This window comes from Gadus morhua, chromosome 12 (genome assembly GCF_902167405.1).
Source record: "Gadus morhua chromosome 12, gadMor3.0, whole genome shotgun sequence".
In the NCBI taxonomy this organism is placed as follows: Eukaryota; Metazoa; Chordata; class Actinopteri; order Gadiformes; family Gadidae; genus Gadus; species Gadus morhua.
The window spans coordinates 25,208,409-25,227,670 of NC_044059.1; the positions used below are offsets into that span (position 1 = coordinate 25,208,409).

Below are 19,262 nucleotides of genomic sequence, written 5' to 3' on the forward strand. Positions count from 1 at the left end.
AGCAGTAGTTCAGAGCCAATCACACAGATGGTCACGTTGTCGTTCAGTGAAAACATAAACACAGACAGGGATTCTATCATTTGGGCTTCATGTATTTACAGCCTGACCGTGAATTGCAAGATGGGTCTCAAAATTAGTATTTTTCATGATTGAATAATAGGCAGTATATTATTAGATCGTTTTGAATGATATTAATTCGATATCTTTTTGTTGCATTAGTCAAATATCTTTTGGTTTGTTGTAATTTAAGCATTTCAGTTGCATGCCGTTGTGTGGGGTATGATAAAGAGAACACACAACATGAAGTCGCAATGATTTGGTTTCTTAAGTCATTTTTCATTTTGAATTAGAAAAAAGAAACATTCATTATGTACAGGAATGTCACTCAGGTTAATTGTTGCCATGCCCCTAAGATACACCGACCTTTTACATCACAGTGTGACTAAAGTTTGAAGAAAATCTGTAAATAAGCAACACCAGTGAAGAAATAAACCAACCGATCATAAGATTGTAAGATCATTTGCAATAATTTCCGAACAGATAAAACAATGCAAAATAGAAATTTCCCTCACCGTTAAAAAGTCTAAATAGACTCTTGGTTAATTTCTTAATCCCAAACTTCAGCAATATACCCACAGAGCTCTAATTTCAAGTTTCCAACATTTGAGACAAATCGGGAGAGCTCATGCCTTGCAAATCAGTTGTTTAGCAAAACAGAAATATACAAAACAACATGACCTAGCGAGTTTTCACTTGTTTTGATACAATAGCACGGCTAGGATGTACAAGTCCGCCTATATATTTGCAAAAACTCTACAGTGGTGGAGACGGAAGCAGTAGAAGATGTTTACAAAGCACAGAAAAGTAGTGGTCATCATTCAATGCTCTTTTCACCTAATAAAGACGCAATAGGCTGACAAGCAAGCAGGCCTGTCGCAGTCTGCCTGAATGGCCCGTTTGTCACTACTCAAGTACCGTTGGCATCGATCCCACACACCAGTAGGAGAAAAGAGGAGAGGGTCTGCCTTTCTAAAAGACACATTCATCAGTCCTCTTAAAATAGGACATTTTAGTAAAAGGCATCATATTTTAGTTAATAAATAAACAATACAATAAATGTTCAGCGATCACAGTAATGAAGACATTATGAGACCCAGGTGCTCGCGAGGCATGTCTGGTTGACACAGAATCATTTTAGTAGGATGAACCCCTGGTTATGTTCTTATAATAGCTTTGTATAAATGCATTGGGAGATGACACAGGGCGTTGGTATGCTGTACCTTATTATACCACATTGTGCTATATTGTGGCATTTAATGTCTCACTCTGCCATATTTTATTACACTATCTCAGGTCAAGTCATTTTACTCAAAGCAGTCTCTAATTCACAGAGGAATGACGAACGTGGGAATGAGCTTGGCGGTTTGGAGAGGTGGCTTGCTTGCTCTGTTGGAGTATAGTTTGGTGCTCTATCCGGGTCCACACCCCCGGCAGGCGGCTTGTTTAGTAGAGAGTCAAGGGATCGCGGCCCACAGGAAGCAGTTTGTGATCTCATGGCGTGGCGGAGCTCCTGGTGTTAGGGACTGGTCTGCACGTATGTCCCGTTTTCAGCCGCGCCCCTCGCCTTGTGCAGAGCCGCCTGTATACGGAAGTGTGTCCGTGACTCCATGGAGTAGTTTTTATAATTTGCCCTGAAAAGCAGAGGACAGAAATCCTTTATAATCTTCACGACATTGGTTACATTTCGAAATAATTAGAATTCCTTTTAAGAATAAAGATCCCTAAGAATGTTCACTTAAAAAATAAAATGTGAACAGTTGTTCCTTATCGAACGTAATGCACTTGGCTTATGCAGCACAACTCCACAGTATGTCTTCATGGATAGCACCCTATGTCATCCTGGATAGCACCCTATCATTTCAGTCCCATATCATAAATGTCACTCGGTCAGCATACGTAACACCTCTCGCCTGCGCCCATCTCTCTCCCCCAACTGTGCTGAAATTCTGGTTCACACCCTGGTCGCATCGCGTCTGGACTACTGCAACTCTCTCCTCTTTGGTTTACCTGCTATGTCGATACATAAATTACAACTGGTACAAAACTCTGCAGCCCGTATCATTAGTAAAACCCCCTCAATCAGTCACATAACACCTGTCCTGCAGCAACTCCATTGGCTCCCCATCAAATATCGAATCATTTACAAGATCCTGCTTCTCACTTTCAAGGCCATCAACAATCTTGGCCCCTCAGTATCTTACCGAGCTCCTCCATATCAAGACACCCACCCGTTCTCTCGGATCGTCTTCCTCCATCCAGCTCACCCTCCCACCTGCTCACCTGGTTACCGTTGGGTCAAGAGCATTCAGTCGCTCAGCCCCCCACCTCTGGAACTCTCTGCCTCATGACATCCAACTTCAGTTCCATTATCCCTTTCAAATCTCACCGGAAAACTTAACCTTTAACTCAGTTGCATTCTTGGGACTACAATGACCCCACTGTTTTTCCCTTGTACACGGTTTTATTATGTTGTTGTTGATGTTTTTTGTTTGCTCTTATGAATGTTTGATTTGTTAAAGGTGACCTTGAGTGTCAAGAAAGGCGCCCATAAATAAAATGCATTATTATTATTATTATTAGTAGTAGCAGTAGTAGTATCCTGCTCCGTCCATTCATGCGTTAATGCACCTTGTTGGTAGGTAGGATGGGGAGAAGGTCCCTGATAAAACAATATGATGGATGTACCAAGAGAAGGTAAGGCTTCAGCAGGCTCTGCCTCCTACTTACTTTGCTGCTTCCAGGAGTTTGATGCCCTCCTCTTTCCTGCCTTGCTCCAGACATAGCAGGCCATGCTCCAGCAGGGCATTGGGGACCAGGTAGTGGTCATACTTTATCTGGGACTCACTGGGGGGGCAACAGAACAGACACAAAAAATAACAAGGCAGTTTGGTCAGAGATCTGTTTGTAATGGCAAATAGTATACACTGTAAAATGAATATACAGACATAAAACTATAGGGATAATTAAATCTAGGTGTTTAATCTAAGCCTTGTGGTATGTGTGTTAATTTTACAATTTAGCACACAGACTGATTTTATTAATGCAGCAGTTTGTGGCTAAGGATCTTGATGAAGGACCCCTGTGGGTCGGCTGGAGACATTGGGGGGGTTGAAGCAGAACACTTTGGCTTGGAGTCTAACACCCAAACCCATTGTCTGTGTACATGGCTGTATTTGGGACAGTGGCTTACTTGCAGAGGATGAGGGTGAAATAGGCTTCGGCCTCATCCTGGTGTCCCAGATGTTTGAGACACAGTCCTCTGAGCAGGCTCACCAGACACTGGTCGTCGATGGAGAACTCAGTCCCTAGTGAACACAACGACCAGACTCTGTGAAACCACTGTGGAGTGGATTCATACCTTGGTTTGTAGAAGCATATTTACAATACAATTCAATTCAATTGTAACCTGCTACACAAGTATAGCAGCCGCAACGCATGCATATATTAGAAATTGGTGTCAGGAATGGATTCATGCTATGTTGTGGTGTAGTTAATGCAAAAAAAAAGAAAAATTGCACTAAAAATGAATGTATTGCATGAGGTCTATAAGAATACAACCAGCAAGGAACATTGATTTGAAAAATCCCAAAAGGTTTTTTATTTACTTGGACTGCTGTCAAGTGTAGCCTGTGCCTCATCCAGTGTTTTTAGCATTGCCTCCGTCAGGTCTCTGTGCTTTCCAATGACAGTATATCCGTTCCAGATGTACATCATTTCCTATGGAGACAGTATACCAATGCAGACGTCAACAAAGACCCACACACGCACATTCGAGCCAAAGAGTAACAACAGCAGGCCTTCGACCAAAACAGTTGATTAGCAAGCCCAGCCCACACAATGTAGTTTTTTAGTGCTCTCCCTAAATAGCCTGAAGATGACGGCAGTGGTAATGCAGTACAGACCAGAGGAGGAACAGGAAGAGGAATGGGCCTCTCTGCCAAGTACCGCCGGGCCTTCCTGATGGCAAACTTCTCTGTCGGCAAGGACTTGCCGGCTATTTTCTGCTTCAGGCCCGGCACCTGTCTGGGTAGTACATCATGTCAACAATTTAATAAACAACAATGGCAATATTTCTTTTTTAAATGCTGTTGCTTTCTACCTTCAAAAAATAAGGCCATGGTCGTGGATGTTGGAATTAAACTTTGATCACAAGTAGTGACTCATTTCTCGGCAGTCAATCTCGATATAAAGAGATCATCTATATTCAGAGATGTGCAAGATTTGATCGTAATAATGCCTGAGTGAAACATTCCTGGATGTGGTTGGAATTAAACTTTGATCGCAAGTAGGGACTCATTTCTCGGAAGTCAATCTCTGCTTCTCTGTGGCAGCTGTATGGTGGGAATGATGTGTGTGTGAATCATAACTGCTTTTCTATGCCAGCAATATAGCGGGGTGGATTCACTGTAACCTCATTTCTGTAGCTTCTAATTAATCACTTTCACTTTCTACCTGAACAGAGTGATCTCAGTCTCCCCAAATGTGAGGCAGTCGTCCTTAGTCAGCATGCTGAGGTAGGCGCCTTTCATGTACGCATAGGTGGCCTGGAGGGACGCAGAGCACAAGAGACTGTTACCACTGCAATTTCATCTCTTATTTCTCCTTTGAGATGCAAGCAGACGATGAGGACAAAGGATATAGGAACATAAGGACACAAGGACACAAGGACAAGGGGCAAAAGTAAATGACTTGCTCATTAGTTTACTCTTTTGTTCAGTTTATCCTCCTCCACAACACACATGCAAGCTGCTGAAAGTGTGTTGGTTTTGGATACAAATATACCTTTGTTATCAAACCCGTTATTTCTGATAAGCCTGTTTTGCTTTCAACCGGAGTTCAAGGCAGCGGCCATATTTAGAAATCAATAACTGCCAAGCCAGGACCAAACTTAAATATTAATCCAAAAAATGAATAATTGGATGGGAGGCTATTTTCAAACGGCTTGAGGCTTTAATGTAAATAAACATCACCTTCTTAGGCCTGGGTGTGCCCACAATTTACCACACATCCCCATGCTCTTCGAGCGGAAGAAGCTCACCTACCTTGGACCACGAGTTCTCCTTGCTGAGCAGGTCGGCGTAGAAGTAGGCCATCTTCCAGTGGCGCTTGTATGTAAAGCACCACATCAGCTCCCAGTAGCACATGTGGTGGAACTGCTTCCACTGCTGCTGGGCCTCACAGCACTCCTCGAACCGTTCAATAGCCTGATACAAAACAATAGCCGTAGATGTTCTGTTAAATTAGGTCATTGGCCAAAGGATTGATTCAAACACAGCCCGCGACTATTCAGAGCATAAAATCAAAATGGGAGTAACGACAAAATAGTCTACGGATGCTACATGCTTTGCTCAACACATACTAGTAATACGAGTAGCCAAATGAATTGGTTGGAAAACACATGACAACACAATGACTAATAATGATGTTAGCATTCATAATCCTAATATAATTATAGCATTGATTCATGAATGATTGAATTGGCGGCCCCCACAAAGACAGCTTGACGTGACAGGCACTCACAGCATCCAGGTTTCCTTTGATCACCTCGATTCGACCAGCGAAGAACAAGAAGATGGAACCCTGTGAGAGACAACCACGTTACAGCAGGAAGATCCAATCTGGCAACGTTCACATTAGTCCATGTTTGAAGAGACATTCCTCGACGTCTGCATCACCACAGGAAAATGTAATACAAAGATACAGACAGTGGTGTCATTTTACTCGGGGCTTTCCATTTATCTTTAAATAGGTTTTTGTAATCAGTTAATTAGTTAAATCGTTTTACAATAGTAAAACAGGAATTTATAGTGTCCGATGATGCTAGTGAATCTGTCGTGGAGCTAGCCGGGATTAAACATGGAAATAAATATAATTCCAACACGTCAGGATGCAATCCAGCCCAACGACAGCCAGATCGGCCCATTCATGACCCGGCCTCATCCACTTCTTTCAGAACAAGCACTTTACACCAAACCAAGCAGTACTGATGGCCAACCTTGGGGTACTTTTTGAGGTATGGCTCTAGCAGTTTCTCTGCATCTCCCACATCTCCCTCTCCGGTGCCTACAGTGGCAAACAGCGAGAACAAACATCAACATCAACACTATAACACACTCTCTATGTTTTCATTAGGGACTATTTTGGTGTGTGTGTTGTTTAATGTGTGTGTGTGTGTGTGTGTGTGTGTGTGTGTGTGTGTGTGTGTGTGTGTGTGTGTGTGTGTGTGTGTGTGTGTGTGTGTGTGTGTGTGTGTGCTTATATTTGAGTGTGTGCGTACAAGCATGCTTATGTGTATGAGTGTGTGTGTCCCTGAGCGAGACACTTAACCCTAACTGCTCCTGACGAGCTGGCTGTCGCCTGGCATGGTTGACTCTGCCGTCGGTGTGTCAATGTGTGTATTAACCGATGTATGTCGCTGCCCTAATTGTAATTGTAGTGTGTCCGTGTGTGTGTTTGTGTGTCCAGTATGTGAGCATGTGTGTGTCCTCACCCAGTATGAAGCTCATGAAGGTGTGGTAGCAGAGCAGCAGCATGTTGCACAAGAACGAGCGGAAGGTGACCTCCACGCACCCCTCCTGCAGCTGCTGGAGGCCAAACTCCTGCACAGCACGAAGCGTGAATGAATAACAGGGGACAGTCCCACCACAACAGAGTATCAACAGAGTATCTGCATCAATCTATTCATAACGCTCCTCTCTAACAAGGCCACTCACTTTGTTCCCCGAGAAGCCCACAAACTCCAACAGTCGCAGGGTCCGCGTAGGCAACATGGAGATCATCTGCAGGAGAACGTTGGATTGAATCAGAGTGGCACTGTTTTAACCGAAAATTTTGGTTACATTTTTAGTCATCATTTCTGTATTTCTGAAGAACACCCTTAATTTGGGTAATTTCTCAGCAGTTAAACTGATTCTGGTCTTGGCAGTTTCTATTCTGAGATTTGGTAGACATGACTGTAAATGCCTAAGCGAATCATTCCTGCTACTCTGTAGCAGCAGTATGGGGAGAACTCTCGTACTTCATTTCATTTGCATTTCATTTGAGAGTAGAGTCTGGATCTACTCAATTGAGAAACGTTAACGTTAACTCACCAAGGCAGGTGTCTGAAGTTTAAAACAGTGCCACTCTGGATCTGCCATAACCAATCGCTAACGTTTGGCCGTGAATCATGTTGCGCGCAGGCTGTAAACAAACCAATCACCTTAGGTGAAGATGTCCGTCAACGAGACCTGACTTTAACGTCATTGATCTCAGCCACTCCCTCTGTTCGCTGATTGGACGCAGAAAATTTAGACGGAGAAAACCCACTGACATACCACAGACCCAGACCTAGTACGGAAGGGAAATTCAAATTGAGAGGAAGTACTTAGGCGGGCGGAGCCAGGCCAGTGCTGACCTAAAAATATGCAAACAATTTCTGTATATGTTTTGAGGACTTTCATCAAGGGCCTAGAGTCAGCCTCTATAGCCCGTTCATTTTTTTATTACTGACTTTCCTAGTGTATCTCTATTACTCATCCCTCATCCGTTTGCATTGAAATTGGTTATTTCTGGTCTGTGCCAACTTTACTTGACTTGTTGTGCTGTTTTATCTAAGGCACTTATGTAAAATTGATGTTTAATCTCAAAAGGCTCACCTGGTAAAATAAAGGCGCAATCAAATGTATACATAATAATATTTAATCCAGGTCTGCTTTAGAAATCACGTTACAGTCGTTAAACCGCGCCTCACCAGATTGAAGGCACCAACGCCCAGCTTGACCCCGCCCTCAAAGTGCCCGTGGTTGCCTCCGTGGGCGAAGCCTGAGGACTGCAGGACCGAATGGAGCTCTCTGCCGGGGGGGAGAGGGGGGAACAAAACGCACAGTTAATAAATACACTTTTTATTTAATAGTGTGTCAAACTATAATAAAGTCCAAAGGGCAAGTTTAACGGGTTATCCATAGACAATTACCTTACGTTGCCCATTATTTTTTCTGTTTTTTGTTGTGATTTATTTCTCACATCCACCCACCCACCCCCCCCCCCCCACACACACACACACACACACACACACACACACACACACACACACACACACACACACACACGGGGGCGTACATGTTTATTTATATAACAGGTATTCTCCTCGGTTTTTCAGTTGTTCTTTCTGAATTCTAACCCAGATTCCTCTTTGAGTGTTAGAGGATAAACCTTTATAAGTGGGCATGTGGAGCTTCTGAGACTGCAGGCCGTATCTGTCATCAAGGCCTGTACAAATACATGCACGTTTCCTGGGGTCCGATAGGGTGGCATGGTGGAGAACACCCGTGAAACGGGCAGGAGAATTCAATATATTTCACATTCTCACTTGTATGTCTGGTAGCTGTTCCTCACTTTGATCCCTCCTTTAATGAAACTGATCATGTTTTCATCCTGAATGAGTAGGAGAGAGAAACAGAACGAGATACATTAGAAAATCAGGAAGTACGGAAAATAAATCAGAAGTAAAAGAGATAAACAGAATATATATTATTTATATATTAAATAAAATGTTTTTATTTTCCTTCCAGTTAACGCGCTAATTGTGTGTTATAAAGTACATGCTCTAACCTGAAGGAAGGTTAGGGCTGCCCTCTGCAGGAGACATTCGGCATAGCACACCTCAGCGTGCAGTTCCTCTGAGGTGAAAAAGATTACATCACAGTTATCTTCAGTCAAACAGCCTCAAAGCACTAGCGCAGTAGAGCTCGGATGCTGCAGCATGACAGAGCAACACACACACACACACAAACACACACACACACACACACACACACACACACACACACACACACACACACACACACACACACACACACACACACACACACACACACACACACAACCACACATACAAGCACGCACACACACACATACACACACACACAGGATACAGGTTCAAACAGAAAGTCATTGATTTGCATGTGACAAACCCCTCATTCATAACAACCATCAATGCGTAGAATCCTTATTAAATACGAGAGAATCTATCCATTAATGCTAAAATAGTGTCTGTTCTTTCACCTTCCATTATTTTCCCATCAGGGGGAGATTATATTACTACTTAATATATGACATGATGTGATGAAATGACGACTATATATATATATATATATATATAGATATGTGTGTAGTTATATACGGTTAATATATATACAGTATATATAATATATATATTATAGGCTATATATATAGTACAATATAGAATAAATAACATAATATGATAATGTGACCTGTGCAATGCATTAAATCCCATGAGTCATTACATGTGATTCATCATCTTATATATAAAACACAACTAAATTACTAACATGATACTCAATCATTTATCACATGATACTGACCTTCTGTAAAGTTTTTGCTGGCAAAAGTCGACTTTTTACGATATCTAGCAAAAACAAAACAAGAGATGTACAGAACAGTAAATCATCCAAAATCAAATGCATGAAAAAATACATTGGCTTCAAGGTCAGGCTGCTGTGCGGATGAACGTTGTTACTGTCAATGCTTCATTGGGTTCAGGGGAACACCATAACCCAGCCACGCAGAAAGCTTCGCAGTGTAAAGACGAAACCCATTATGAACCGAAACATAATAAAGTCTATCTTTATCTTTATAAGAGAAAAAAACATGAATTCTGCATAGGCTGAGAGAAGCTCTTTCAATGCTTCTGAGCTGAGGTTGGTGACATGATGTCGAATGGGTGTGGTTTGAATCAAATCTAATTATGGGATGTCTGCTCTGTGTTGGCATGTTGGGCGGACTTGACATGTGAGACGCCCGTTATCCCATCGTGATTCTAGAGTGTGGCGAGTGGTTGTGAAATGTCCCTGGCTGGTAGGACTGAGGGCCTCCAAGAGCTCTGCCCTCTGCTGCTGGCACACCAATGGATGTTAGCCACAACAAGGATAGCTTCAAGCTTAGCTCAAAAGAGACGATGCCCAAGGGTGTGGCAAGATATATCTTCTAGGAACACAAACATACATTGCTTTCTCGATGGAATCCATTCACCCTCAATGCTGACCTGAAGAGGATTTATGCAGAATAACAAAATAATATGATTTGTAAAAACGAATTGTGTGTTACATCCCACTATAACATTATTCTATGGGCGGCATTCGCTTAGGAAGTAGAGCATGTTGTCTGGTTCGATCTCAGGCTACTCCTAGCTAAGTGTCCCTGAGCAAGATATCTAACGATAACTGCCCCTAACGAGCTGGCTACCTTATATAGTTGGCCCCCGTCGGTATGTATGAATGTGTGAATGTGTGGAAACACAAGCGCCTTGATTAGCCCCAAGTCTAAAAAGCATTACATAAATGCAGTTTACTTACCATCCCTGACTTCCAATGTACAATGCATCGCAACACACACACACACACACACACACACACACACACACACACACACACACACACACACACACACACACACACACACACACACACACACACACATCATGGAAGACATCCCCACACCGGTCTCACCGCTGGCAGACTGCCTGGGCCTCCTTCATGGTGTTGCCGGCAGCCAGGATGTGGGCCGGTTCAAAGGTCATCATGGCCTGCATCTCCAAGATGGTGGCGTAGGTCAGCGCATGATACATGCTGTCTTTGGTCCTGTACAAATGAAGGGGGGAGTAGGGGTGAGTAAAATACGATACAATAAGATAAAACAGATTTCTCTATTGTCAGAGCAAGTCTGAAATTTGTCTTGAATCCCAGCAGCTCTATTTACAACAACACAGACAAGACAGGACCCACAAGACCAACAAATAAAATTTTAATATAAGCATACATCATACCATTACAACAACCGACGACAACATTTAAGGCCCGTCAGCATGCATTCGGTCTGGGATTAAGTGCCTGATTCAGTTCGAGGATTGACTGGTGAACGAAAGAGTGCTTCAGTCTAACCTTTCTGAATGTTGGATCCCTATGTTTCCGGTTTGATAATAGTATATTGTATTCTGTGTTTAGGATGTGGTTGGGGTTGAAGGAGAGGAAGGGAGGGTGAGTAGGGGTGAGATTGAACCCGAAGCCAAGCTCTACGAAAGAGGATGGAGGAATCGGGTCATGTGAGAATGACGGGGAATGGTTCATTCACAATGACGTGATAAGCTGACGGAACAGAGAAAGGTTTGATGGAGGACAACCTATGGCTGCTGCCCAGCCATTCTCCCTGCATGCCGATGTCTGCTGCTACCGTCACACCCTAACTCCCCCTCGGGACAACCTACATCTCTGGCTATCTGTACATCGGGAGAGGTGATCTATGACATTGTCGGCACACACAAACACGTCAAAACCCTGTCATTTAGCTTTGTCCTAAAAATAATGGAACACGCACGCGCACACACACACACACACACACACACACACACTAAAACACACAAACGCATGCACACACACAAACACACACACACACACACACACACACACACACAATCCAACCAAACAGGACTGACTAAAATAGATTAGGGAACAATGTGGATATGGGAGAAGTTCGACGTGGAATGCTGTATGTCTACATAATCGACATTTCACTGCCATTTACAATCATTCATGTGACCGGCAAACATCCAGCCATCCCTGAATGTGGACATTAGCACGGTGAACTAATCGGCTCTGACCACTATTACTCTATTCATCAAGATAATGCAGTACAGCAGTTGCATTCATATTGTAATGCAGTTATGCTGGCGTATATGTCTGCAGATGTATGTGTGTGTGTGTGTGTGTGTGTGTGTGTGTGTGTGTGTGTGTGTGTGTGTGTTTGTGTTAGTGGGCGCGAGCGTGTGTGTGTGTGCACGTGAGAGAGAAAATAAAGTCGAACATTGGAAAAATTCTAAATAAAACATTATATTATAAGTTTTATTATAAAACAGGTCAACGTTTAGTAAGCCAGACCAAGATAGGGAATCTGTTCCAGTCAATTGAAACATTTTTGGAAAAATATAATTTTATTGAAGGACAATTAGATTGTGCTTCCTGGTGGAGACCAGGAAGTGAGGCCCAGCCTACCTAAAAACAAAGGTTATGAGTTGAGCCAGAGCACTAGTCTACACTGAAAGACATCTGATCACAGCTCCCAATGCCAGAGGAGGCCCGCTGCGTCACATCGATGTGGCATTACCTCACATTATGTCCTAACGTCTAGGGGAGAGATACTAGTTGAACTGATCACTGGATCTCTAGTGGGCATGTGGAGAATGGGCTGAGATTCCAAAGTATTTGGCAGTGCCCTGGGACTTTAACTAGAGCCTCAGCCTCCCTGCCACAGCACGGGACCTCGCCCCTCTGTGACGACAGCTCTCGGTCAGGGAGTGCTGGTTATTTTTACCGCTGTGCTTTAAAAAAACAGCGCAAAGGAGGGGGCGCTACTGGAGTGCTTAGTGCCTCGTCATCTCGCGTGTACGTCCTGACAACAGGGAGAAAGTACTTCATGCACTGTCTCTCTACCGCCGTGGGCTTCTGCCCATCTGGCCAATGTGCTTACGCGCACGACGTGTGGCAACTCTCGGTAAATCATTTAAAGGTATATAAAACAAGACGTTTATTTTTGGTCTTGTTCTCCTTTTCTGAGCCACAGCACTGAAGCGGTGTGTCCCTGCATATAAATAAAATACATATTTGTTATGGGTGTCACCATGGACGACAAAAGCCCCTCCCTCAGCTGTGTGAGTCCGGGTAAAGCAAAACCTCTGTACCATCTGGACCCAGCCGCTCCCGAAGCCTCACTGAAGAGGAATGGATCGGAAAGACTCGAAGTGACGCTTTGCCGACCAGCATGTTTGAACAGAAGGGCTGGAGTGTGTGTGTGTGTGTGTGTGTGTGTGTGTGTGTGTGTGTGTGTGTGTGTGTGTGTGTGTGTGTGTGTGTGTGTGTGTGTGTGTGTGTGTGTGTGTGTGTGTGTGTGGGTGTGTGTGGGTGTGTGTGGGTGTGTGTGTGTGTGCGCATGCTGGCCCAGATTCTGTGGGTGGAAACTGCTCGGATGTGAAAGGGGATCTGCTGTAACTTGAACATAAATTGACACGTTATCTCGAAACCTCCCACCGTTTATTATGTTTGAACAGTGAGCCTGGCAAACAAACGCATAAAAGTGTGTATGTGTGCCTGTGTGGGTGTGTTTTGTGTGTGTGCGTACCCAAGTGTCTTTGTGTCAAGCTAAAAATCACTTATGTCTTCAAGGATCTTAGCTTTTTCCACCCTAATAGAAAATGCATGACCGCATTACGATTTCTACAGTAAGAGCCGAGAAAACAAACCCGATGAATCCAGTGGCCGATGAAAGGGGCTCATTGAGGTGGTTCTGAACAGTATTGAATTTAAGGAGGAAAAGCTCTCCTGTTTAATCTAAGTGTTTCCGTACATGCAGCAATCTATGCGGTGTGTGTCATTAGGATGGGGAGCCCACTCCGAACACTGGACCGACCAGTGTACCGGAGGACAAACCAACCGGGTCCCGACATGGGCAACGAGGAAGTAGAGGCTGGACAATAGGAAGAGAAAGTTTCATTGCATGTAGACAAAGAGAGATAGATGATTCAATTGCATTAGTTTTAATGCGCAGTTCCGCTTCATGAATAACCTAATCAACCCAATAGCCTACAATCAATTTAGCCCCTGGGTAGCTCGGGGGGGGCCCCACTGGGGTCAGAGGTCGGGAGGATGGTATGGAGTTTTGTACCGACAAATATCAATAAAACTGCAAAGCCATGTGGTTTCAATAACACGTCTGACGTGTGCAGTTGGCATGACCCCGCGGCGGGTAAATCGTCAGGAACACTTCTGACAGCGTAATGACCATGTCATTGTCCACGTACTATTGATGTTGTAAAACTTTACAGCACGTCCAGAACATTGCTGCTACTCCGCTCGTTCACTCAGTCAAGAGATCACTTCCACCAGTCCCCATCGAGCACTCAGGTAACAAACTCCCATCCTCAACACCTGTTCTACACCCCATGGCCCCGCTCTTTTATATCATGTGAAGTTCCTTATAGGACCCAGAGAAGTGCTCTATAAATATATATATATATTTTTATTTGTATTATATATGCATAGATAGTAGGTTACAGAAGAGCGTGTGAATGAAACATAAAATGGAATCCCTTCCCTCCAGCTCGTACCACTTCCCCCTTACGTGGAAAGAGGATACGTTGGCCTAGCAGGAATACATAGATCCCCAAACAAGGGCTCCAGGTAAACCTATACTTTGTGTACTTTACCAGCTTCCCAACAGAGCGGGAGCGATGGTATTGTGTACTCGGAGGCGAACCCAGGAGGGAACGAGCTGACCGGGAAAAGGGACAAGATGAAGGTCACGATAATGGACGGGAGAATCCTCCGTGAACAAGGGGAGAAACCCGACGACTGCAGCGGAGCACAATAGCGCATGTTAGGTGTGGGAGAGGGAGTTGTGTGTTATGTGAACGCCACTGTAATGTGAGCAACTAACCGCGCGGCCACAGCGCAGCCAATCAGAATCCAGGCCCTTCACGACAAAGCTGTTCCCAGACGCCTAGCCGAAGATAGCTTCCCATTGTTTTGAAGGGAATCTAAGGATTTAGGTTGTAGGATTTAGGATGATTCGAGTTTTAAACTCAATATACGCATACTCTTCGATCTGAAGTCGACTTACAGTGATTATTCCTCTTTGGTGTTTGCTTGCTCAAGGACTTCAGACGTTTGGGGATCGGACCCAGATCCTTTGGGCTGGGAGTCAAAAAACCTTTACCACTACACTGTTCTTTCCCCCAGATATACATAAATATATTGGTTAAATGAATACGTTCAATTGCTCTTCTTTTAAGATGTTACAAAGTCCCCCACACCCCGCTTGTGCACTTATTATATGTTCATCCTGGCACTTAATGTACACACTTATTGTATGTTGTACGTCCCTGCACTAGAAAATATTACTTAATATTACTTATCCTAGCCAAACGGATAAGATGGGTTAATTGAACAATCGTAAGTGCAAGGCACTTGGTTCTATGAACATCCTTACTATACCGACGGCGATAAATTGTTTCTCTTTCTTCTGACAAAAATGTACTTTTGCACAAATTGTAAGTCACTCTGGATTTAAAGCATCAGCTAAGTGACCTAAATGATAATTGTGCTGTATCACTCCTCTCGAAGCCTTGCATCACTTTGGATTCGTGTGTGTGTCGACTTCAAAGTGTTGAATGAGCGTGTGTGTCTCTGGCCCCGACTGAACATGAACCAGAGCCTGAGGAGAAGCGCTCCGCCAGTGGGCAGTGCCCGGGTCCTCCTCCCACCTGGTTCGGAGCCGGGCCAGGGCCTCCTCAAAGTCGTTGCTGAGGAACAGGTCCAGAGCGGCCATGCAGTCCTCCAGCGCCACGGTGAGCTCTGAGGGCTGGCACCTGCGGAGCACAGCAAAGGACCAATCAGAGGAGAGCAAACCACAGGACCAATCAGAGGGAGAGCACACCACAGGACCAATCAGAGGAGCGCACACCACAGGACCAATCAGAGGGAGAGTACATCACAGGACCAATCAGATCAATATCGCAGTGCGATACATTCAGTCCTTTGGTTGGTACTTAGATGCTCTACGAGCAAGATTGCCGAAGAGCTATTGCAGCAGAAGAGATCGATATTGGATTAATGAATGGCGAGTTTGATGAGTCACAATAGGACCTACACTGGGGCCTATTGAATTGCTGGCATGTCACATTTGCCTGTTTATTATAGTGGGGAAATCAAATGAAAAGGGAACTTTGTGATCGATTATTAGGTTAGGGAGTCAAGATGAGTCAAATGCTTTCAAGTGGATATCCTGTAAACAAAAAAGTTAGAGGCAACTATCTTAATGAGCCCATCAGTGAGTAAGCCATAGATCGTTCCAGGACTCAAAAACAACAGGTATAAAGATTGATTGCAAAGCACATGACTGGGGTCTGTCTCATCTCCACATGCTCTGCTTCATTGCCCTTGTTCTTGGGAAGGATGTGGTTTTCATGGTCTTTCTCTTCTTCTCTATGAACCCTACCTCCGCAGTGCAATCTCAACCTCCCCTCGTCCTCGCATGCATATCTGTTTGCAGAATCCCCTTACGGATACCTTTACTAGCACTTTTCTCAAGGGAACTGGGATAAGGGAGACCTGTTGTAGCCTGTTGTGACTCCATAAGGTAACCCTTGTCAGTCCCCCTTGCCTCACGATCTAGAGGAGGTTTGTTTCCATGCTGGAACGTTCCCTTCTGAACACACCAAAAGAAGAAGGTGGAATAATGGTGAATTCAATTTAAAAATACACGTGCATGTGCAATTGCCTGGTGCTGATAAAACCTTGAGCATGATTGAATGGGAAAGATCAAGCAGGCCCTTGAGTGCTGACACCGTGGAAACATGGGTGCTCAGTGTGACACGGGGCTAGTTAAGAGGAGCAGGCCATAGAGGATCGCAGAGGTAAGAATTACTGTCGCACTGGCGCGGAACCCTCTGAGTTAGTCCATCACATGGAGCATGTGATCCTCACATGACGACCGTGTCTATAGTGTTCACGGGCGGTCTTTTGAGGCAGCAAATGCTGGGATTCACCACATGTGTTTCAAGTGTGTCCTGTGCAGCCTGTGTGTTTGTAAAGGGTTAAACCAAGATCACATGATTTGCCTATTTCTGCCTCCAGCTACGGGATAAAAACAACAGCAACAGAATACCTTCGGTCGAACAACTAACACTGTGAACAAAACAAACCACCAGGGGCTGTGTTCAGGTACAATGAGACTCTAGCTTCCTTCATGCGTGCGTCTAAGTGAGTGGCCAGTCCTGCCTGCCTCACACAAAAACAAAAACACCAACACTGCATTTTATCTTTCAAGTCAAACATCTCAATGTGGATCAAACAAAGCAACGTCACAATGCTATTCTTAAAGCAATACAGTGTGATGTAACTTAAAAGTAAAGCTACTCAGTGTGCTGCTCACAGTTTTAATTAGAGAAGATGATGAACAGCATAATGTTTGACCTCTGTTGTGGAGACGAGGAGTCTGAATTGGGCATGATTACTTTGCCTTGCCTCCATGTAATTTCATCTGTGCAGCAAAACAGTTTATCAATAGAGCTCAAATCATCAAGCCACACAGAAATGTAAAGCTTGTAAAGCGTATAAATCCGCAGAGCTGTGCATTGCATTTCTTTGTGAGATCAAATAAAGCTTTATAGATAACAAAGCAAGGAACTTAGAACGGACTCAGGTGGAACACCACACATTATGCCTAAAAGCAGAATACAGACTACCTGTTACTATAATACAGTAACATGAAAGTCAAGAGACATAACGTGTCTTTGAGGAATGAGGTTAGCCAGGCTTGACCGGGATAACACAGACCAACCCTTTCTGTCTAGTCTTTGGCATAAAACGTGACGGCCACTATCCAATAAGATAATGACTCTCTAGCAGCAAGAGTCTTCATCCTGAGCTAGTTTACAACCCTAATAAAGGCAGGCACAAAAACCAGAAGAAGGCAAACATGTTATCGAGGGTTAAGAAGGCTCTGTATATGCTTAGGCGACAATCTCTTACCAGGATTCATACCAACAAGGTGCCTTTGTTTATTCCCGCCCGTGCACTTGTGTAACCATATGCTTACTCATAGCCAAGTTTATTTAGCACTGGGACAGATAGCACTTACATAAGGAGCCCAGGTACCCAGACATGGGCCCCAGTATTATACACAGGAGGCCTAAATGGCCCTGCAGGTGTAGCTTATGGCCAGCTGTTTCATCACACTTCTGCCCTTCACAGTCTCTGCAATTCACAGGCGATATATCTTCAAGCTCTGGTCGTTTTCCTTGATAGATGCACACAGAGAAGAGTTGGAAATATCACTTTCAAGGCCAAAAACCTGTTTGCCTTCTCCGCACAAAAAGATGAGAGAAAAGAGCTTTGACTTTAACATAATAATTAAAACATACTAATTAAATCAGACTTTTTCCCACACAAACCCCAAAAAACACACACTCACACACACACACACACACACACACACACACACACACACACACACACACACACACACACACACACACACACACACACACACACACACACACACACACACACACACACACACACACAAGCACAGCAACTCTGGCTTATGACAAACACTATGAGATCTGTTTAAAAATGTTTACCTCCTTACTTACACATTTATACAGATTCACACGCAAACTCAAGCTATAAGAGTGCACACACACACACACACACACACACACACACACACACACACACACACACACACACACACACACACACACACACACACACACACACACACACACACACACACACACACTTTCTCTAGCACAATAACGCTGGCTAATGACAGAGGGCTGACCAGAGTCAAACATATGACCAGCATTTGGCTGTACTTCCTGAACTCAGTCAGGGAAATGTCAAGCCTAAAGGTAGCTTATGTCACCATTCACTGCAGCGTGGAACATGGGAAATAGGGTCATTCAGCAGGCATAGCTTGCATGAAGTTGGAACCTTGATGAGATTATTACAATTATTCATAAAATACCAGAAATTCTCCTAACAACAAACAATAAACAGTTAAATAAAATCACAGAAAATAAATAATGGCTCATAGCTCAGAAAACCGCACAACACAAAGATCATGATTAAAACAATATGCAAGTTAAGTACGGTTGTAGTTTCTGCAATGGCAGCGTCCATAGCAACCGCCATATTAACTAGCAACGATAGAATAGAACGATAGAAATCTGGTGAGACCTGAAAGAATATTCAGTATAACTAACAAACTTAACATCAAATACATTCGTAGAACAAAGATTCAGAATATATAATGCACATTTCTCCCTAGAATTATCAACTCGCAACTTAATAGATTTTTGCAGACAGAAACTTTAATCTGAAAGGCAAATAGAGAAAAACAGGCCAAAATAACGTAGGCATTTCACAATTTTTGAGCCGTTATGCTGAAACAAATACGTTTTCCTCTGTGGAGTAAGGTATCTATTACACATTTGGAGAGAGACTGGATAGGCACTGTAAAGCAACTTTTTAGACTGATGTCTAGCGGTATCCTAGCGGTATCCCACTGTCGTCTCAAAATCATTCAGGAAAAACATGATATACAACTGAAGGCACTAAATCTGCTTGCAGCTCTAGATAATTATACAA

At 43.7% G+C, this 19,262-nt stretch overlaps 1 protein-coding gene across 2 annotated transcripts in view; it reads right to left on the reverse strand.

The window, feature by feature from the left end:
* Positions 1-312: 312 nt before the first annotated feature.
* The window catches only part of ttc39a (tetratricopeptide repeat domain 39A), a 25,013-nt gene continuing 6,063 nt past the window's right edge, over positions 313-19,262 (reverse strand). For both annotated transcript variants that reach the window (XM_030371801.1, XM_030371802.1), the window contains 17 exons: positions 15,371-15,475; positions 10,569-10,700; positions 9,426-9,469; positions 8,653-8,720; positions 8,411-8,475; positions 7,793-7,892; positions 6,774-6,839; positions 6,551-6,659; positions 6,056-6,123; positions 5,581-5,640; positions 5,103-5,264; positions 4,513-4,604; positions 3,963-4,083; positions 3,666-3,777; positions 3,251-3,365; positions 2,788-2,904; positions 313-1,691 (listed from right to left, as the gene is read on the reverse strand). In XM_030371801.1, coding sequence (XP_030227661.1) covers positions 1,577-1,691; positions 2,788-2,904; positions 3,251-3,365; positions 3,666-3,777; positions 3,963-4,083; positions 4,513-4,604; positions 5,103-5,264; positions 5,581-5,640; positions 6,056-6,123; positions 6,551-6,659; positions 6,774-6,839; positions 7,793-7,892; positions 8,411-8,475; positions 8,653-8,720; positions 9,426-9,469; positions 10,569-10,700; positions 15,371-15,475 — 1,651 coding nt within the window. In that variant the 3' untranslated portion in view covers positions 313-1,576. The remainder of the gene's footprint in view (positions 1,692-2,787; positions 2,905-3,250; positions 3,366-3,665; positions 3,778-3,962; positions 4,084-4,512; positions 4,605-5,102; positions 5,265-5,580; positions 5,641-6,055; positions 6,124-6,550; positions 6,660-6,773; positions 6,840-7,792; positions 7,893-8,410; positions 8,476-8,652; positions 8,721-9,425; positions 9,470-10,568; positions 10,701-15,370; positions 15,476-19,262) is intronic.